Source organism: Acinonyx jubatus, chromosome C1 (genome assembly GCF_027475565.1).
Source record: "Acinonyx jubatus isolate Ajub_Pintada_27869175 chromosome C1, VMU_Ajub_asm_v1.0, whole genome shotgun sequence".
In the NCBI taxonomy this organism is placed as follows: Eukaryota; Metazoa; Chordata; class Mammalia; order Carnivora; family Felidae; genus Acinonyx; species Acinonyx jubatus.
In genome coordinates, this window is record NC_069381.1 from 82,884,070 (window position 1) to 82,906,802 (window position 22,733).

At 39.5% G+C, this 22,733-nt stretch overlaps 1 protein-coding gene across 12 annotated transcripts in view; it reads left to right on the plus strand.

Annotated features, from left to right (window-relative positions):
• Positions 1 to 221: 221 nt before the first annotated feature.
• SNX7 (sorting nexin 7) overlaps positions 222 to 22,733 on the plus strand; it is a 239,168-nt gene continuing 216,656 nt past the window's right edge. For 9 of the 12 annotated variants that reach the window (XR_008295069.1, XR_008295073.1, XR_008295070.1 and 6 more), the window contains exon 1: positions 223 to 478. Coding sequence is in view for 3 of the 12 variants with exons in the window: in XM_053214504.1 (XP_053070479.1) it covers positions 239 to 478 (240 nt within the window). In the remaining 9 variants the exon portion in view is untranslated. Of the gene's footprint in view, positions 479 to 805; positions 979 to 22,733 lie in introns of those variants that run through there. The other 3 variants (XM_027058520.2, XM_027058519.2, XM_053214505.1) reach the window with 3 other exon arrangements.

A 22,733-nucleotide genomic window follows, 5' to 3' on the forward strand; every position in this document is an offset into this window, starting at 1 on the left:
CCAGGGCAGTGGGAGGACGCCCCCGTCCTAGTTGGGAGTGCTCGCCTTTCCTGCAGCGCACAGCGGCCCTTTCCCCACCCTCGCCAGGGCCAGCGAGCCCCACTCCCGAGTCTCCCGCAGGCCCCAGGCCAGGTGGGGACGATCCGGCCCTGCGCTCGCCCCGGCAGTTCCGCGTCTGCGCAGCGGGCGAGGGGCTGGAGCGGGGCCGGCCGGGGAGGTGCAGGATGCGCGGGAGCCAATGGGCAAGCTCGGGGGAGAGGGGCTGGCAGCCGCGGCGGGCCGGGCGCGCACTCTCGGGATGGAGGGCGAGCGCCTGGCATCTCCGGCGCGCTCCTCCGGCCTCCCGGCTGGGGGCGCCGGTGGGGAAAGCCCGGGGGTCGACGCCCCCCTCCTGGGCAGCAGCGGGTCCTCCACCCTGCTCCAGGCCGAGGTGCTGGATCTGGACGAGGACGAGGACGACCTGGAGGTGTTCAGTAAGGTGAGGGCGGCGGCGGCGGCGCGTCCCGGGAAAGTTCCAAGTCAACTCCAGGAGTTGGCACCGCGGTGTGGCGGCCGCCCCGGCGGAGGCTCGGAGCTGCAGATGGGTGGGGTCTCCCCCGGCCGCCCAGCCCCGCCAGGCAGCTGGCTGCACCCGGGGCTGCGTCCGGGCCGGGCTCCGAACCACAGCCGCTCCCTCCTCTGCACTTTGACCTTCGATTCGGCACGGCCTTGGCTTTGCCGCGTCTGCAAAGTTGTGATTTGCCCCCCCCGCCCCCCCCCCTTTTTCTCTTTCCCTTTTCTTCTCTGACGCGGACACCTCATCCGGACGGTTTCCGAACCAGGGAGGCAGTGGCCCGAAAAGTGCCCCCGCCCTAGCAGCTTCTTTTCGGGCGCAACCAGCCCCGAACTCTGGGAGAGATTTCATCCTAGTCTAGAGAAATGATTCCTGATTTAGTGTTACTGATTGTGGGTCTCAGGCCGGGGTGACTGACACCCGAGGTGAGTCTCAAGCCCAGCGAGAAGAGGTGGCATGGGAATCCCCTCTTCAGAGAAAACGGTTCCTGGGTCCAACAGGAAGCTCCTCTGTTACGGAGCTGAGGATTTTTCGACCAGCAACTGCTACCCAACCCACCGCCAGCCGCTTTCGTTTTTCCTTTCCCCGGGGAAATCTAGGACCAAAGGGCCCTCTTAACTTGTAGTATAGTTGCAGGGAAACTGATGGTTAGTGGTAGGCTTGTGGCGCTTGTAGACCGGTGGTTGTAATTTCTTTTAGGAAAAGAAAAATACCTTTCTTGCAGGGCTGTTAGAATGTCACCCCAGTTTCTTAACGTTGCTGCTGATAGAAGACTTGCGATGACAACAGTGTATTAATTGATAAGAAGTCTGTGAAGTACTTACATGTTAGTTACCTTGAGGTGTTAGGTAAAGCAGCATTCCTAACCACAGCTATATTCTGGGAGAGTGAACTCAAAGTTACCAAGTTGAACAGACTGTGGCCCCAGATAGGGATATGCAAAACTCCTTTCTCCCCTAAGGATTGAATGCAATGGTAGGCACGATTGTATTCTAGATGTTCAGACAGAGAATATCAGCTTTGTGCTCTTGAGAAAGTTAATTTGACCTTTCAATGTGTTTAAATCCTAAGGCATTGGAATTATTTTATGTACACTTGTAAAAAAAAATTAACACTGCCTTTTTATATTCCACACATTCTGTATGTTCAGACCAAGGACAATTGGCCAGTGCTTTGCAATGCCTTCTAAGAAACTATGAGTCTAGGCGTATTGGTGTAGGGCTCTGCATTGTGAAACTTCCAGCATGGGGTAGGGAGAGTGTTGGGAGTGGCAGCTGTGTATCACAATCATCTAGGATTGTTTTGTCCTGTGCTTTCTCTTTCCCCAGATTCTAAGTTTCCCAGCCCCTTCTTAAAAATGCCCCCTTTGTCAGAGGCAGATCTAAGGAGAAGCTATTTGAAATTTAAACTTCAGATGTTCCTTTGCTTTTAGGCCTCTGGAAATGTTGAAAGTTACTGAAAATTGTTGATGTTCTAGGTTGCACCCAGAAACATTTCTAAGTTAGCATGTCTGGTAAATTGCCTAAAGCTATCTCAGAAGATCTCAGAAGAGATCTCAGAAGAAAGGAATCTAGATCTCGAAGGCTCCAAAGAGCTGTTGAGATTTCTTTTCTCTTTCTAGATGAACATTTGTTTTTTCTTTCTAATTTTGTTCTGTAAGTTTTTTTTTTTATAAGGATGTAAGCTTCAGCTCCATACACCTGGACGCGCCCTACTTGTTAGGGTATAACTACACGTGTAGACACTTAGAAAAAGTTAACCACTTTTGTAGAAGCTGGCTGGCCGCATAGGTTAAGGTAAAGAAAGATAAAGTTTGTTAAAGTCTGAAAACAATACTTGGAAAAATTTTAAGTTAGGTACCTACTTGTATTTCATTTAGTTGAATTTTACAACCATTAACCACAGTTATTTAGACAAGCAGATTTAAGAAAGTCCTCTCCATTGGGCCTGTTGTCTCTACCACTCCCTTTTCATAGCCTGCTCCTCTGTAGAACTCTCCCACTGACCAGTTTACCCTGGGGTGCTTTCAACAATTACTTCTAAAGTATACTGTCATTACCCTTTAGTACTTTGAGATCCACTACTTTCATATTTAGCGTTCATTTCCCTTAGATTATTTGTGAATATGTATCACATTCCCCTCCAGAAGTTTTCTAAAGAGTGGCGTCTTTGGCTTATTATTAATTCTTTTATTCCCACGATGGAAGTGCATGACAAATACATGTTAAATATTTTTTGTGTAAGATACTGTGCTAAGTATTTAGAAAAAAGAAATACATGATTCAGTTCTTGCTGTCAGTCTTGGAGTCCAGGTGGAAGATGTGACAAGTTCTAAATGGCAACATAAATCAGCAGAGATGGAAAACAAAACAGTGTATTGTTCTGAGTTTTCAAGAAATCCAGTGAGGAGAAAAATGATACCAAATCTCAAGAGACCGTAGGGAATGTAGACGATATTGACTTCAAAGAGTCAATATATATGTTGGAACGTAGGGGAACATGACCAATGATTCAAAAACACAAAAAGGATAAACATTATAATAATAGTGTAATAATAGTGTTAGAGCTGAGCCAAAATGACCTGCAGCTTGCAAAAAAATTTAGAGAAAAGAGTCCAGTTTCTCTATTTTTTTAAAAAAGTTATTTTTTAAAGAAATAACATATGAAAATAAAATATATAGCCTTTATTTTTATTAAATACTGTTATATGTAGAAGGAGTAACTGAAACATAGCAAAGGTAGCTAGGTCACAGTGAAACACTGAGGTACTTACCTGGTACTCAGTAAATGATAGATCTTGTTATTGGTCTTTCTAAAAGGTATTCGGGTCTACAAAATGAGATCTATTATCATCTAAGATAAACTGCCAATTTACAGATGGAATTATCCTCACCGCTAGTCATCTTTGAGGGGACATGGATTGTAGGCTGGTGCACCAAAACTAAAAAAAAAAAAAAAAAAATCCTTTTTAAATTTTATTTATTATTTTTTCAAAAAAATTTAATGTTTATTTATTTTTGAGAGAGAGTGAGAGTGTGAGCGGGGGAGGGCCAGAGAGAGAGTGAGACACAGAATCTGAAGCAGGCTCCAGGCTCTGAGCTGTCAGCACAGAGCCCAATGTAGGGCTCGAACCATGAACTGTGAGAACATGACCTGCGCCGAAGTCGGACGCAACCGACTGAGCCACCCAGGCGCCCCAAAAACTTTTTTTAATGTAATGGGCAAAAATGAAGCTCTGGAAGGTATAGGTAGGCTTAATTTCAGTCTCCAGCAAAGCTATGAGAGCAATAGAACTTTTTAGTATTTTGTTTATAAACACTTTGAAAAGAGAGAGGTGATCTGGTTTTATAAGAAGGATAGAAAATTGTTTTTATGATAAATCAGAAATACAACAATGAGCATGTTTATTTAAACAATGCTTTTGAAAGAATCACTCATTTTTGTGAAAAACGTTCTTTTTGAAAGAATAATAGAATATAGCTTTTGAGACAACCAGTTCCTATGTATATTGGAAATCTGTCAATCCCAACATAGTGATAGAGGGACATAATTATTCTATTCAACAATTCTGTCAGATACATAGAAGAAGATAATGGAAGTTTGGTTATTAATTCTTCATATTTGTTCCCTGAACTGTCTCTGTTCAGTTATGGCCCTGATAACAATCAGAATTCTCGACAGTGACTGAAATGAAGAATGTTTAACACAAGAACTATTTATAGAATTTGGGGCAGGGTTCAGGAACAAACGAAGGATACTGAGGTAGTTAGAAACTTGCTGAGGCCAAAAAAAAAAAAAAAAAAAAATCCATTAGCACCTAGCGTTTAATGGGAAGAGGACAGATACAGTGTTGCTGGAATCCGATGAAAGCTGGATCTGTAGAAAAGGGGCCACTTTCACAGGAGCTGTATTTACAGAGAGATGTAGCCAGAAGTGTGCCTCTGCCAGAAATGTGGTGCCAAAGGAAGGAAGAAATAGGCAGTATACTCCTTGAGTTCCTCTCCTCCTGCTGTTGGATCTCCTGCTTGTGACCTTCCCTGGGCAAGCCCCTCAGGTGATGTTATCTGTAGGGGTTGGCCTCCCAAGCACAGAGTAGATAGATGGTGGAAGCTGGCAGATTGGGGGTGAAAAGAAAGAATAACCAGCATAAGACATAGTACAAAAATGTGGCCAGTAGCTTTGGCTAAAGATAGCCACATCTCTATCTCCAATCCTGTATGCATCCTATATGCTCTTCTGTGACCTGCCACCTTCCTATCGAGAGATGGGATCTCTGCCCCCTCCTTGAATCTGGGTGGGATTATGACTGCCTGATGATTTAGGTGTGGTGGAGGCGATACTGTGCAGCCCCCAAGGCTAGATTCAAAAAGGCAGTGCAGGTTGTGCTTTATCCAGCGGGACACTGTGCTTTTTGGATCTGATATGTAAGAAATGTCTGTATTTGAAATCCTGGCTCCACGGCTTAATAGCTTTGTTTCCTTGGGCAAATTACTTAGCCTCTCAATGCCTCAGATTCTTCATCTGTAAAATGAGGACTGATAATAAATATGAGAATTAAATGAGTTACTATGTGTAAAGAATTTGTGAATAGTTCCTGCCTTTAGTCAGCACTGTTGACTCTTCAGCAGCTATGCACAGGCACCATAGGATTCTGTTGTCCAAAAAGAACTGCAATAATGGGCATATTCTATATCTGCCTGTCTAAATGTGGCAGCCACTAGCCACATGTGGCTTTTGAGCACTTGAAATGTGACTAGTACATCTAAGGAACTGACCTTTTAATTGTATTTAATTAAAAATAGAAGCTGTAAGCGTGCTTGGGTGGCTTGGTTGGTTGAGTGTCTGACTTCAGCTCAGGTCATAATCTCACAGGCTGTGAGTTGGAGCCCCGCATTGGGCTCTGTGCTGACAGCTCGGATTCTGTGTCTCCCTCTCTTTCTGCCCCTCCCCCACTCACACTCTGTCTCTGTCTCTCTCTCTCTCTCAAAAATAAACAAACATTTAAAAAAGTAAAAAAAAAAATAAAAATAGAAGTTGTCGACTGTGGCTAGTGTCTATCAGTTTGAGCAGAAGCCTAAACAGATCATTATTTTATTACTGGCTTAACTTATGGTTACTCAAGAAATGTGAATAAATGAGTGAGTAGTTCCCTTGGTGATCTGCACTGAAATATAAAAACAACACACATATTGTACATACATATGCACACACATATGTGCATACATATGTGAGTAATGTGTGAATGTATGAATGTATATGTATGTATAGGTTATGTGTGTACATATAGTGTGCAAGCATCCACGAATATATGTGAATATTTGTGTGTATATGTGTGTGTGCATTCTCAACTGTCTAACTCACTTACAATCTAGAATGTAGGATTATAGCAGTCAGGTCACGTATTCTCCTTTCCCTGGCCTACATCCTGATCCTGCCTCAGTGGGTCTTACCATTTTGATGGTTAAAAAAAGAAGAGGAACTCATAAAGCAAAGGAAAGTAGCACCGATCTAGGACATTTATTCCTACCGCTACAGGTTCCACCATCTACCATCATAGCCTTCTTACGTGTTAAGTACTCTTATATTCCTCCCAGAGGGGGAAGAATGGTGAGTGAAGTAGAAAGGAGCTAAAAAATCCTCAAGTTCCGGGGAGCCTGGGTTGCTCAGTCATTTAAACATCCAACTTTGACTCAGGTCATGATTTCATGGCTCATGATCTCATGAGTTCAAGCCCCGTGTTGGACTCTGTGCTGACAGCTCAGAGCCTGGAGCCTGCTTCAGATTCTGTGTCTCCCTCTCTTTCTGCCCCTTCCCCACTCATACTCCTTCTCCCACTCTCTCTCTCTCTCTTTCTCTCTCTCTCTCTCAAAAATAAATAAACATTAAAAAAATCCTCAAATTCTCCTTATGTGTAAGCATATATGGTCAGCAATAGAATGTAAATAAATAAATACATTTCGGAGTAAGTTTAGGGAGACCTTGAATGGGATCATTTTAGGTACAAACCTTCCTAGTGGTTTTCAGTGACTGAAAGAAAGATCAGTTTACACAAATGACATGATATTGAATCTAAACAGACACCATATTTTCAAGGTCGTAGGGAGTATTAGTTGTAGTCTGTAATCTGAATTGTCCGTGCCACTTCCGAAGTTTCATTCCATTCTCTGTATTTTAAAGGGAAATCAATGTCTCTATCAGAAATTGGCAGAGGGATATATTATCTCATCCAGATGCCAGTGCCCTGTTATTGATTCTTTGGAATGCTGTATTGAGACTGAGCCTGAGATCTTGTTTGGGCTGTTAGCAGACAGAGGGCTTGGATCCATCTACACTGTCTTACACTAGCATGAGCATTGGGGAAGGCTGCCCCAGCAAGTCTTGCCACACATGTGCCATTGCGAAGGAGAATAAACAAAGGGGTTTCACTGATGCTGTGTTTTGACATACGAAGAAAGGCTAAGGAAGAACAAAAAGTAGTTTAGCTTGGAAAAGACTTCGGTTAATTCTTTCTGAAGAGTTGTTATGATCTAGGTTGGTTAGATGATTGTAGTTTTGAAGGGTGAAACTAGAACTGCTAGGTCAAAAATATGAGGAGACAAGTTTTAGGTTCATTTATGGATGAATTTTCTTTTTTTAATGTTTATTATTTTGTGAGAGAGAGAGTGCGAGCGAGCAAGTAGGGGAGGGGCAGAGAGGGGGGGGGGGAGAGAGAATCCCAAGTAGGCTCTGCACAGACAGCAGAGAGCCTAATGCAGGGTTCAAACTCCAGAACCTTGAGATTATGACCTGAGCCGAAGTTGGATGCTTATCCAACTGAGCCACCTTGGCACTCCAATAGAAGGATTTTCTAATTGAAGTTTCCAAAATGAAAAAGGATTACTCAGCATGGTCATGAATTCTGCCACTAAAAAAGTTTTAGCACAAGCTGGATGACTAACTGTCCCAGAGGAGAGGAGGGTGTGACAATCGGACCATCCCTTTCCACTATTAAGAGGCTGTTACAAATGGAATTTTAACTTACTAAATTCAATGGCAAGAGCAGTGGAAAGTCTTAATTAGATGATCCTACTCCTCTCTTCAACCTAATTCCCAAATCAAACTATGTTCTGCCACTACCTAGTTTTTACATCTCTCTTCCCACATTGGTTATTGTTTCCATTTAATTCTCTGCTAGTGATGTGACAATTTCTTAAATAGCCCAGATAAAATACTTAGCATTACCTTCTACTTACCCTTTCATTCATTCTCCATGTCCCGACATATGTAAAAAGTCCCCATCAGTTTTATCTTCTTGCTATCTCTGGAATCAGTGCCTTCTTTCTGTTCCCACTGCTACAAGCAGAGTTGTTCTACAGCTACTTCTGAGAACTGCTGAGGTAGTTTCATAAAGTCTGAGTCTTCTCATCTTCTGCCTCTAGTCTATCCCACATGCTCACAAGTATGCTGATGTTTCCAGAGCACACATTTTGCCACTCGAGGGGCTTGATCAGGCTGCACGCTGGCTCTCCTGCCTCCAGATTGTGTCCTCTACAGCCTTACTACTCAAGAGTCTATGACTCTATCACATCACCTGGGCGCTCCTTAGAAATGCAGTCACAGAACCCACTTTCCAGGCCAAATGAATCAATCTATAGGTTTCCAGGACTCCCCAGTGATTTGTTTGCACCTTACAATTTGAAAAGTACTGATCTAGAAGCACTGATGTAGGTTGTTTCACTTTGTTTCACAAATTCCTTTGTGTTTTTTATGGCCTAATGTGAAGTTATCTCTTACCTAAGAGTTTCTTCATTCTTCAGCTAGAATTAATTTCTTCACTGTGTGCTTCCCATAATACTGTTTTCAATCTCGTAATACTACATTGTCTTATGAAGAGGTATTTATTTCTTATCTGTAAAATTTTGATTGCTTGTTTGTCTCCAATAGATTACAATTCTTGATGGTAAGGGAATAAGAACTTTAAATATTTATGGGATAAATATGTTAATGAATGATATAGCCTGTGACTTTTTTTCCCCTGTGTATAGACCCAGTTATTACAGTAATTTGCCAATGATCTGTTTTCAGTAAATTCAGTTTGTATTGTGTTGGTCTTTCCTATCAGGATACTAAACCAAATAGAATTAAAACAAATTGGTCTTAATAAATGGTCAGTAAATATTATTGCTGGATGACACAGAGCTATGTTAAGTGTCACTCCTGGACAAAATATCCTGTTTGGATTGTATTAGAAGAAATAAACACAAAGCAAACAAAACAAAACCAAAAACCCAAGGGAATCATTTAGGAACCTTCTTTTACCTGGAAAAATAATTTTTTTTTAAAGCCAGTAGCACCTGTCTCAATCAGGAAGCCCAGTTGCAAGCAATGGAAACTAATTATGGCAGGAAAGGAATGAAATGGTGAATATTAGCTGGCTCACAGAGTAGATTTGAAGGCTGGAAATGCAGGTGCAGAAAGGGATAGGCACCAGCAGAAACTATAGTCAATGTTATATTTGGAAAAGGGACTGGATGTTGTATAGCCAAAATATAAAAATCCATGGGAACCTTTAGCAAAGGTTTTTATGCAGACAACAGTATTTATTTATTGGTCCATGACAATGGGGAGTATTATTAAAAATATTTTTGGAAAATGATTTCAAAAGTCTCCAGATTTGAATGGAATATACTCGAAAAAGTATACTTTATTGAGTTCTTATTTTTAAAGGTTTTTATACTTTTTTAGTAATCTCTACACCTAATGTAGGGCTCGATCATGACCCTGAGATCAGGAGTCCTATGCCTTTCCAGCTGAGCCAGCCTGGCGCCCCTACTGTATTGAGTTTTAAAGGTGGAATTTTATTTCTGTATCCTTGAGGTTCTGAGAGGATATTCTAATATAACTCTGCACTGATAACCTGCTACAGTTTTACAAATGAGTGTGATCAAAAAAACCAGATTCAATAGCTCTCGGTTGTAGTGTTCAAAATTTATTTTATTCTTGTATTTATTTGTATCCCACACTTTCCAAAGAGGACAGAAGAGGCTATAATAAGACTAATTGTGAAGTTAAAATAAACTTTTACAGTTACTCCCTTTAGGAATGCATGTTAAAGTTTTCTCAATAAACAAGTGAAAATTTATATGCTTGAAAGATTTTCTGATTTAAATGGAATATTGTAGTAGCTCTGGAACTGCATATACCAATCATGCTGGATAACACAATGTTGATACCTATAGTGCTAATAAAAAAGGATAGAGTCAGGAAATCAAATTTATTAGCAAATACTGATGTAAAAAAATCAGTAAAATGCACTTATGATAAAACAGAAGGTTAAACCAGTAGTTTTAAAAATCAAAACTGAAATAATTATATATTTATATATAATGCACATATGTATGTATAATTATATATATATACAAGTGTGTATGTGTGTGTATATATATATGTATATATATATACACACACATATGTTTGTTTTACTTTGAGAAATGCTTTGGTATAACATACTCTTTGTGATTGTTTTTAAACTAACTTCAGTGAGGTATAATTTATATACTATAAACTTCATCCAGAGGTGAATGATTTTAATTAAATTTAATGAGTTGTACAATCATCACTGCAAACCGGTTTTAGACCACTTTTATATTCCCCCCCCCCACCACCAAATCCATCACATCATTTACAATTAATCTCTGTTTTTACTCCCAGTCATAGACAAGCACTAATCTACTATTTTCTGTCTCTACAGATTTGTCTTTTCAGGAAATTTCATATAAATTGAATCAGGCAATATGTGGTCTTTTGTCTCTGTTCTCTTTCATTTAGCATAATACTTTTAGGTTCATTTTCTTGTAATTTTATTATTTTTTAGTCATGGCTTTAATTTTTTGGTAGAAGAAATAAAATTTCTATTTTAAAATGAAAAAGGTTAGGGGTGCCTGGGTGGCTCAGTCAGTTGAGCATCTGACTTCGGCTCAGGTCATGATCTCACAGTTTGTGAGTTCAAGTCCCATGTCAGGCTCTGTGCTGATGGCTTGGAGCCTGGAGCCTGCTTCAGATTCTGTGTCTCCCTCTCTCTCTCCCCCTCTCCCACTCGCACTCTGTCTCTCTCTGTCTCAAAAATAAAGTAAACATTTAAAAAAATGAAAAAGGTTAATCATTTACAATAAAACATTAGAAAGAGAAATTCTACTTAATATTGAAAGCCTTATTATGTGTGATCAAAAGCAAATGGCAAACTCTTTGTATAGGAATCTTCAAAATTGGGGGAAAAAAATCCCTAATTTGTTCTTTGGTACTAACTCTGAGAAAGTTAAGCGTGTGTATGTACATACATACATATATGCATACATACATAAATGCATTTTTATATATTGAACATTGCATGATTATTTTCATCAGCTTTCACTAGTTATGCTGTAGTACAGGCCACAAGATCTCAGTGGCTTGCTTGTAATAAAAGCTTATTTCTTTCTCGTAAACCTGTCAACTGTAACTGAACTGTGAGTCTGTTCCAAGTTTTGAGTCTGTTACACATGTCTTCTTCATTTAGGGATCAAGACTGAAGGAGAAACTCCTAACTGGGACATGACATTCCTCTGGCAGAGGGAAAAGAATATGAGTGCTGGTGGAAATAGGCAATGGCTTTCAAATCTGCCCAGATATATGCCATTATCCAAATAAGTCACTGATCAAATCCATTGCAGTGGGAAACTAATCCTTCCATAGGAGGTGCTGAAAGTCACCTGGCAGTTGACTAGGAGATATAATCTTCTCATAGGAAGACAGAGGGTCACTGGGAACAATCATATCATCTCCCACAATGGTCTTGTGACAAAGTTATAGGCAAACGGCATGTTGGACCTCTCTGAATAAGTAAAACCATTTTTTTCTATAGGTATTAAATACAAAAAAGAAAATTGTCCACTAGGTAAGAAATTATCCAGTCATTAGTCCAATCAGCTAATGCTTATGATAGTCTCAAGCCCATATGGATCCTTAAAAACCTCTAGTTGTACAACAGATTTCTTGCTTTGGACAATGAATGTGGAACATTCATTTATCGTGGAGTTCTCCCATCCTGTTTTTCAAGACCTGTAGAATGAGGATGTGAATACTTAATAATTCTGAGGCAGTTCATGTTAAAATGAGCTTTGTTGTTTATACCTTCAAAGCTATTTGCTTTGTTGCAGCCATTTTCCACCTTTCTGGTCCTCCCGCATTCTGAGTTCTTTCCTGTCATAGACTTCATTGGTTTTCCAGACCAGAATCCGTTTCCCTCAGTGTTTTTCATGATTGGCTCCTTTTCAACATTACCTCCTTAAAGACACTTTCCCTTATAGCTCTGTCAAGAGCATCCCCCTTGCTCCCTGCCTTTAACTCCTTAACCCCAGCAACCCACCCTACTTTTTTTGGGGGAATTTACTCCCTTGTTTATCAATACCTACTCATATCTGGATTTTCTTGTTTTTTCTCTATCTATCTTTACTTATTATCTCCAACCCTCCCACTTAACTAAAGTGTAAACTTCATAAGAGCCTCAGAAGCATGCCAGTCTTGGCTGCTGTTACAGCCCCAATCCAGTGCCTGGCACATGCTTGACATTCAGTGAACATTTGTAGAATGAAGTAAAGCTGCTATACCGGGTGCTTTTTGTGTGCGCACATGTGCTGGAAGTGATGGTTGAGCCTTGGCTCTGCCAGTTGAGATCAGCGATTTATTATCATCCCTTGTGGTTGATAAACTTATGATTTATAAAATGCAGATGATGATAATTGCACTGACTTCCATCATGTTATTGAGATGATGAAATGAAATAGAGTAAGTATATGGTGCAAAGGCACAGTCGCTGTCCTGTATTTGCTATTTAGAAAATTTCAGTATTGGCTATTATGGTATATAAATATAAGATTAATGTTTTTAAGTTTTATAAGCATCTATTTTGCACTTGTAATGAGATCTTCAGAGACTCACACACGTATTTGTTCCTGTACATTTTTTAGTTACTATTGAGAGTGCTACTGGAATTCTGGTATTCTTTTTTTTTTTAATTCTTTTTTTCTTAATGTTTTTATTTATTTTTGAGACAGAGAGAGACAGAGCATGAGCAGGGGAGGGCCAGAGAGAGAGGGAGACACAGAATCTGAAGCAGGTTCCAGGCTCCGAGCTATTAGCACAGAGCCCGATGCGGCGCTCGAACTCAAAGACTGTGAGATCATGACCTGAGCCGAAGTCAGACGCTCAACCGACTGAGCCACCCAGGCGCCCCTGGTATTGTCTTTTAAATGCTTTATTACAGGCTTACTCATTTTATTGCTCTTTCCTTTACTGCAGGCTTTGCAAATATGGCATTTTTTACAGATTGAAGGTTTGTGGTAACCCTGTGTCGAGCAAATCTGTTGGCACCATTTCCCAACGGTATTTGCTCCCTTTGTGTCTCTGTGTCACATTTTGGAAATTCTTGCAACATTTCAGTTTTTAGCTATTATTATATTTGTTAATGGTGACTGTGATCAGTGATGTTTGATGTTGTTATTGTCTTTTTTTGTGGGGTGCCACAAACTGCAACCATATGAGACGGCAAACTTAATACATAAATGTTGTGTGTGTTCTGGCTCCTCCACTGACGAGTCATTACCCTGTTGCTGTCCCCTCTCCTTGAGCTTCCCTATTTCCTGAGGCACAACAATATTGAAATTATGCCAATTAATAACCCTACAGTAGCCTCTAAATGTTCAAGTGAAAGGAAGAGGCACATGGCTCTCGCTTTAAATGAAAAGCTAGAAATGATTAAGCTTAGTGAGGAAGGCATGTTGAAAGTCGAGATATTCCAAAAGCTTTGCCTCTTGCACCAAATACCCAAGTTGTGAATGCAAAGGAAAAGTTCTTGGAGGAAATTAAAAGTGCTACTCCAGTGATCACACTAATGATAAGAAAATGAAACATCTTTATTACTCATATGGAGAAAGTTTCAGTGGTCTGGACAGAAGATCAAACCAGCCACAATATTTCCTTAAGCCAAATCCTAATCCAGAGCAAAGCTTTAACGCTCTTCAACTCTGTGAAGACTGAGAGAGATGAGGAAGCTACAGAAGAAAAGTTTGAAGCCAGCAGAGATAAGTTCATGAGGTTTAAGGACATAACCCATCTCCATAACATCAAAGTCAAGGTGAAGCAACAAGTGCTGATGTAGAAGCTGCAGCAAAGTATCCAGAAAGTCTAGTAAAGATAATTAATGAAGGTGGCTGTATTAAACAACATATTTTCAATGTAGAACAAACAAGTTTCTATTGGAAGAAGATGCCATGTACAACTTTCATAGCTATAGACAGGAGAAGTCAATGCCAGGCTTTATAGCTTCAAAAGACAGGCTGACTCTTGTTAGGGGCTACTGCTGCTGGTGACTTTAAGTTGAAGCCAGTGCTCATTGACTATTCTGAAAATCCTAGAGCCCTTAAGAATTATAAATCTACTCTGTGCTCGATAAATGGAACAATAAAGCCTGGATGATAGCACATCTGTTTACAACCTAGTTTACAGAATATTTTAAGTCCACTGTTGAGACCTCCTGCTCAGGAAAAAAAAAAAAAAAGAGTCTTTTCAAAATATCGCTGCTCATTGACAATGCACCTGGTCACCCAAGATCTCTGATGGAGATGGACAATGAGATTAATATTTTCACACCTGTTAACACAACATCCATTCCGCAGCCCATGGATCAAGGAGTAATTTCAACTCCTTAAGTCTTACCATTTAAGAAATATGATTCATAAGGCCATAGCTGCCATAGTGATTTTTCTGATGGATCTGATGGCAAAGTAAATTGAAAACCTTCTGGGAAGGATTCACCATTCTAGATGCCATTAAGAACACTTGTATTCATGGGAAGAGGTCATGATATCAACATGAGCAGGAGTTTGGAAGAAGCAGATTCCAGCCCTCCTGGATGACTGGGAGGGGCTCGGGACTTCAGTGGAGGAAGTAACTGCAGGTGTGGTGGAAATAGCAAGAGAAGTAGAAGTGAAGCCTGAATATGTGACTGAATGGCTGCAATCTCATGATAAAACTTTCACAGATGAGGAGCTGCTGCTTATGGAAGAGCAAAGAAAGTGGTTTCTTGAGATGGAAACTACTCCTGCTGAAGATGCTGCGAAGATTGTTGAAATGATAGCAAAGTATTCAGGATATGACTCAACTTAGTAAATAAAGCAGCAGCAGGGTTTGAGAAGACTGACTCCCATTTCAAAAGAAGTTCTACTGTGGGTAAAATGCTATCAAACAGCATCCCATGCTAAGAAGAAATCGTTCATGAAAGGAAGATCCAACTGATGAGGCAAACTTCACTGTTGTCTTATTTTATGAAATTGCCGCAGCCACCCCAACCTTCAGCAGCCACCCTGATAGGTCAGCAGCCATCAACATCAAGGCAAGGCTCTCCACCAGCAAAAAGATTATAATTCACTAAAAGCTCTTGATGATGGTTAACATTTTTTAGCAAGGAAGGGTTTTGTAATTAAAGTATGTACTGTACATTTTCTAGACATAATGCTATTGCACACTTAATAAACTACAGTTTTGTGCAAACATAGCTTTTATATGCTCTGGGAACCACAAAATTCATTTGATTCACTTTATTGCAATATTCCCTTTATTGTGGTTGCCTGGAACCGAAACCTCAATATCTCTGAAGTGTGCCTGTGTGTGTATAGCTCCCCGTTTGAGTAATTCATGATAAATAGTATTAGTCATGTTATTTCAGGGGATCAGAATATTCTTGGTACAGGTGTTTTAACTGTCTACTGGTTTTCTTGATACATTATAAGCATAGATTAAGTCTCTTCAGGAATGCCCTTAAGGTTGTTGATGTGGCTAGGTAACGAGGCAATTCAGCCTTTTCTCTGGAAACTATTTATAAAGATGGAGCTTTGGTGTAGGGGAGTAGTTTTAATTTAGTGTATGCCAGAATCCGTCCTGGTCATGCCTGTTAAGTGTACAGTCAATTGATAATGCTGTACCTTTTTTTTTAATTACATTCCTGAGTTGAATCTGCAGTGTTATCTGCCCATAGGACATATTTTCAACTTCTTCAAGGAATTCTGGTTAGAATAATTCTTTTTCCTGGCTTGCTCCACTTCTGCTTAGTCATCACTGAATCCATAATAGGTAGTTGGCTGATACTGTGTTTAGTATGTTATCCAGTACCCCAAACTTAATTTAAGACAAGTTTAGGAGACCTTTGTCATTTGTGGATTTAACATTAGTGGCTTTAAATGGCTTCAGCATGCAGTAATATGACATATTGGTAAGGCACACATACAGGTACACCAGTGGTTTGGAGGACACACGTAGTGAGGGAGCCTCACCTTTCAGCCTTATCATCTTACGTGTTATTTATTTGTCCTTGCTTATATATGCAGTATTCTTTATGAGGTGAGTAAAGACAGTAAGTTTGTGTGTGTGTGTGTGTGTGTGTGTCTGAGTGTAAAGAATATATCCTTATTCTATTTGGACACACCTTTTGTAACTTTTTAAATGAATTTTATTATGGAGTTTTTTCATGCATGCAAAAGTATATATAGCTCTTCTTCATTTACATTGGTGTTTCATCCTGGAAAACCCATCGTAAATTGAAAGTAGTATAAGTTAAAAATGTATTTAATACACCTAACCTACCAAACATCATAGCTAGCCTAGCTTACCTTAAACATGCTCAGAATATTTACATTAGCCTACAGTTGGGCAAAATCATCTAACACAAAGCCTATTTTATAATAAAGTGGTGAATATCTCATTGACCTGAGATAATGAATTTGTTGAATACTGTCCTGAAAGTGAAAAACAGATTGGTTGTATGGGTACAGCATGGTTGTAAGTATATTGACTATTTACCTTTGTGATGATATGGCTAACTGGGACGCTGCTGTCCAGCAACCTGAGAGTATCATACTGCACACATATCACTAGCCCAAGAAAAGATCAAAATTCAACACCAAAGTATGGTTTCTACTAAACATGTATTCCTTTCTCACCATTGTAAAATTACCAATCATAAGTATTGCTATCTGGTTAAAAATAGGTGCGGGGGGGAGGAGCTGAGTAATGGAACATACTCTAAAGGGTTGTGGTAAGGTTTACATAAGATAATTTGTATAAAACTTTCAAGCAAGTGATGTGTATTACACATTGATTCATATTTTTTAATCCTCTCCTTAATCTTCTGTGATCTAAGGTGAGATATGACCTCTCTGACTTACTAGAAACTCTTTTTTTAAGTACACTACATTTTGGGGGAGGTGGACTGATAACAAATAACATCATTTGTTATGTCAAATAAAATGATTTGAAAAATTTCTATGGTTAGAATATAGCTTTGTAGTGCACAAAACCTGAGGAAGTCCAAGTACATTCAAGGCAACACTGTTAGAAAATAGAAATGCTAGAAACAGAAAAATGGATAAATAAATTATGGTATATGCATACAAGGGTATATATACTACATAGCCCTGGAAATTATGTCAAACAAGATTAGAGTGTTGTATGCCCCTTTATAGAACACGACACAGGCTGGCTTTTCCCCCAATCACATTTTCAACAGTGTTCCACAGAAGGCCTTTCTGATTTTTTATTATTATTATAAGCAGGCAGATTGGAAGGAGCTGTAAACCAAAACACAGCTGGTAAGTCTAAATTTAGGCCCATCAGGATGAGTGTCCCTCATAACACAGTTTCTCAAACTCCTTCCACTTTAAGTTGCTTTTTTACCAGATGTCTCTTGGTGTGCGTGTTTCTTGCGCATCAGCAAATTTTATTTGCATGGCCTTTTCATGCCATGATTCTGATTTATCACACTTCTCACATTGATTTTTTTCCCTCTACTTGTAAAAAGAAAATAGCTGTTTGTGCACAGATGGTGGATAGGATTTAGTATTATCAGAGTAATTCATGTTATATTTATGAGATGTTCCCAAGTAGCCTTTTACTGAGAGATAGGAAGGACAACTCTTAGGAAGGTCATATCTAACCTTTTAACCTGTTTCTTTAGTATCTATCTCCTGAGTATTCAAATATTGGCAAGCCATTGTTTATTTTAAATTTCAGCTATATCAGAAATTATTGGAGTTGCTTGTTAACCTGTAAGAAAATGAGTGAATGGAGCAAGGATGAAATACTGTAATCATCACTCCTTCCTTCTTTTCTACCCTTGCTTCCTTCCTTAGATCTTTATTGTGTACGACTCTATGTATAGAAATGCTGTCAGTTTGCTAGGCTGCCCTAACAGAGTACATAGATTAGGTATCTGAAATAAGAGACGTTTATTTTTTTCACAGTTCTGGAACCTAGAAGTCTGGAATCAAGGTGTCAAGGGGGTTGGTTCCTTCTGAGGGCAATGAAGAAAGGATCTGTTCCAGGCCTCTCAACCTGACTTGTAGATGGCTGTCTTCTCCTTGTGTTCCTTAACATTGTCTTCCCTCTGTATGTGTCTCTGTGTCCAAATTTGTCCTTCTTATAAAGACACTGGTTATATTGCATCAGGACCCACCCCAATGACCACATTTTGACTTGATATCCCCTATGAAGACCCTGTCTCCAAATAAGGTCACATTCTGAGGTATGGGGTGTTAGGTCAATTTTGGAAGGACACAATTTGACCTATAACCAATGCTTATAATAAACCAAAAGTAGGGGTGCCTGGGTGGCTCAGTGAGTTAAGCATCCACATCTTGGTTTCAGCTCATGATCTCACAGTTCGTGGGTTGGAAACCCCATCGGGCTCTTTGCTGGCAGTGCAGAACCTGCTTGGGATTCTCTCTTTCCTCTTATGCCCCTTCCCCCACTCACGGGCATGCACTCACGCTCTCTCTCTCTTTCTCTGAAAAATAAATAAACTTCAAAAAAAAAAAAAGTAACAACAAGGAAAACTTAGTTGGTAAGTGATTGTGTCAATACATTTCAATATCATGTTAACACAATTCTAACTAATGTCTGTTTATTTCAGTAAAGTCATTTAAGTGGTTTCTCTTTAGATGGATGTGTTGGTTTGGAGTAAGGGTAAAAGACAGTGACTTCTTGCAATAATTTGGCTTCACTATTATACATGTTCACATCTCACCCTGAAATCATCCCAAGATTTTTGGGGTATGTGTGCATGCACGTGTGTGTTTTCACTATGCTAGCTGTAAGAAAGATATTCAATGTTATTTAAGAAGTAGAGGGGTGCCTGGGTGGCGCAGTCGGTTAAGCGTCCGACTTCAGCCAGGTCACGATCTCGCGGTCCGTGAGTTCGAGCCCCGCATCAGGCTCTGGGCTGATGGCTCAGAGCCTGGAGCCGTTTCCGATTCTGTGTCTCCCTCTCCCTCTGCCCCTCCCCCGTTCATGCTCTGTCTCTCTCTGTCCCAAAAATAAATAAAAACCGTTGAAAAAAAAATTTAAGAAGTAGAGAATTATCACACAGATAAGTTCCCTTCTGCTTTTATCTCTTGAGGAAAGAAAATGAAATTATGTACTTTCATTGTCCAAAACATCATAAGATAATGGACATCTATCTAAATGCTAAGAATAAATGAATGTATAAATAAAGTTTGGGGGTGGGGGTGGGGAGAGAGAGATAGCTAACAGGAGAAAGGAGCCCACATTATTGTGGGGGCGAGACCTTTGTTTATAAAGAACAAATTTTAATGATCCATTTCCCCTGAAAAGCATCCACTACAAAAGGTTAAATGGAGGGCTTTTTTGGTTAATTGCTTCTTTGGATCTTCTCAAACACTTATTTCCTTCTCTTATTCCTGTCCAAATGTAAATCTTTTAAGTATTGTCATTATATTTTCTTAACTTTTTTTTTTGAAGTGAATATAAAACTCTTCGGATAGTCAGTTTTATTGAGGTTTTAAGAATGTTCTTGAGTGATTCATAGTAATTTAAATCCTTCTACTGAAATCTTGGATGTTGCTAAATTTCAGCCTGTAATTTTCTTCCTCTGCTCGATATTGAAGCATATTTTTGACACCACACTATGCTCACTGGAATTGTGAGCCTTTGGAAATTCATGCAGATCTTTCCCACTCTACAAAAGGATGCATTTTAAGCAGAAAGAAATAGAATGCTAAATTATGTAGTAGGTATAAGAAATGGGTTGTGGTGAGTTAAGAGGGTGATTACAAAGAATACCAAAGCACACAGTTGTGTGCAGTGTCAGGGAAATTTAAAGTACGTTTGCTCATCAAATTAAAATTTGTCAGCTTTAAAAGCTACTACAGCCTTTACCCCCACCCCTACACCCCACTATCTCAAAGTAGAGCATTCTTGTGAAACCTTTTGTAAGCGAAAATGATATAAAGCAAAGGAGCAATTTCCATTAATCTATTATGGAGAAAGTTTTTGAGCATTCCAAGACCCAAAAAACAACCTCTCTTAGGCTTTTCCGAAAGCTTAGGATACATTTTGCTAAAGGATGCACAAAATAAATTGGGATAAAGCACAGATGCACATAGGCACAGTTCAAGTCATGGAGTTTGACGCCACAATGCTGAGTGTAGTTCCTGGGGAAGGAGCTTGGTGGCGCCACCCTCACTGCTTGGGATGTACACTACCTCTATGAGGGCTTGCTGCAGAACAGTTACTGAATACTTTTCCTCTTTTTCCATGTGAGCGAAAATCCTCTTTGGATTGCAAAAACGTGTACTTAAGTAATGAAGTGGCTATACTGTATTCGATATATACTGTATATAGAGAGTTTTGTGCATGCTGATGGCACATTTATTTGGAACCTCTAAATTATGTTTTTAATGGCTGTTTAGTGTTCCATTGTGTTAGCATTCCATAATTTATTTTGATAAGCCCAATGTGATCCCAGACATTTTAACTTTCCTATTTAATTATGCAGCATTGATGAGTTAAGAAGTCAAATATAATCCGAGTTTTTTTTGCCCAATGGCCATAGACAACTGTTTTAACTTATTCAGTAGTTCCTACTGTCTTTGAACATATTTTGCACAGTGTTGACACTAGCAATTTTAATATCTTTCTCCACATATGTTTATTTTAGAATATTTGGAAATATAGAAACTCAATAGAAAAATATTAACCTCAACAGCAATTCCAACACCTGAAATAACTTCTGCTAACTTTTTTGGTATAGCTTGTAAGTTTGTGCTATCTCTCTCTCTCTCTCTCACTCTCTCACTTTCTGTTTCTCCTATCCTCTCTGTCACACACACATAAACACACATATACACATAAGAATCTAACTGTACACAAATTTTATGTTATTTTCTTTTAATAACATACTATGAACCTTTTCCCAGCAACTGTATTCAAAGTTACTTCTAAAACATTACTTTTAATCACTTTATTGTATTCTATCACATGGATAAACTTTATGGTAGCCTATCATAGGGATATACCATAATTTATCTTGCTAAACTTTTGTTGCAAAACATTTATTGTCTCTATGTTTTTCTGTGTCTGATTAACCCACTTATTGTCTTAGTTGTCTTCTATTCCTTGGTCTAAGTCATACCTCAATGTTTTTCCTTTCACAAATCATTTTGTAATCACAATAACCTGAACTTTTTTTTTTAATTTTTCAATGCGTATTTATTTTTGAAAGAGAGAGAGAGGGAGAGAGAAACAGAGTGCAAGCTTAGGAGGGGCAGAGAGAGGGAGACACAGAATCCCAAGCAGGCTCTGAGCTCCAAGCTGTCAGCACAGATCCCGATGTGGGGCTGGAACCCATGAACTGTGAGATTGTGACCTGAGCCAAAGTCCAACACTTAACCAGCTGAGCCACCCAACTGCCCCTAATCTGAACGTTCTTAATTTGAGCAACTGTTGTTCTTATCTCTTCACCTGGTGTGTCTTACCCTAATATCTCCTGTATTATTGCATTGAGGGGTTAACCAAATGCTGTATTGTAGTTCATGTAACTAACTTTTTGTGTGGAAAGAGCCTTGAGAACAGGGCTGTGGATGTAACTGATGCTTCCAAAGGATTTAAGTTGATTTGTTTTGAGGGGAAAAATAAGTCCATATTATGATTTCAATCTTTTTTCGTTCCTAGTACTGCAAGAAAGTTCCTTCTCTTAAAATGTCAGGATCTGCTACAATTTCCTATATTAATGGATTTAGAAGTTGTATTATTTTAGCCTTTGAGGTGGGAGAGATTTTGCAGATTTTTAGCTCCATCTCCTCAATTTAACCTTGAAAGGCTGAATTAATTGTTCAAAGTTACTTGGTTAGTCAGTGTCAGAGAAAGAACTAGAACCTAGTTTTTGGCCTCCTTTGTAATGTAATGTAATGTAATGTAATGTAATGTAATGTAATGTAATGTAGTTTTGTTTTGTTTTGTTTTTCCGGCTAGGACTGGCCAACTCTGTTGCTAAGTTTGATGGACTTGATTGCAGAATTCATCTCTACGTGTGTTGGTTAACTTTAGTCTGTTCATAACGTAACAAAAGACAAAATTTTTGATTCTGAAATCTGGATTCTTAATTTTAGAGACTGAGAGTTGTATTTAAAAGAAAAAGTATAGAGTTGGAAACGTCATTATATACTACTGAAGAAATAACTCAGATGTCATATTGATACTGTTAGTTTTATCTTTACATATGAAAAGATGTATTTAACATTTACTGCATATTATCCTTTGGTTTCATTTAAAATTTTTTGTTAAAAAAATAACATCCAGCCTTCCCTTCCCTTTCTTTAAAAATGATGCCTGAGGATGGGGCACCTGGGTGGCTCAGTTGGTTAAACTTCCAACTTCAGCTCAGGTCATGATCTCACAGCTTGCGAGTTCGAGCCCCGTGTCGGGCTCTGTGCTGACAGCTCAGAGCCTGGAGCCTGCTTTGGATTCTGTGTCTCCTTCTCTCCCTGCCCCTCCCCCAGCTCATACTCTGTCTCTCTCTCTCTCTCAAAAATAAATAAACATTAAAAAAAAAATGATGCCTCAGGAAACAACCAGCATGTCCAAGGAAGTAGCCAGTAGGATTGGGGCTGACGAGGGATCCAGTGTGGTTGTGAGTGAATATAGGCTGCCTTGGCTTATGTGGTCAGGTCTGAGAAGACAGCTGGCCTGGATAGGAGATTAGTTGCAGGTAGGAAGATTGAGCATATAAGTAAATATCTTCAGGATAATGGGAGCCAGGCTTCTCTCTGCTGGAGAAGAGTTACAAATATGGGAAGAGGGGAGGCTGGAAAAGTCA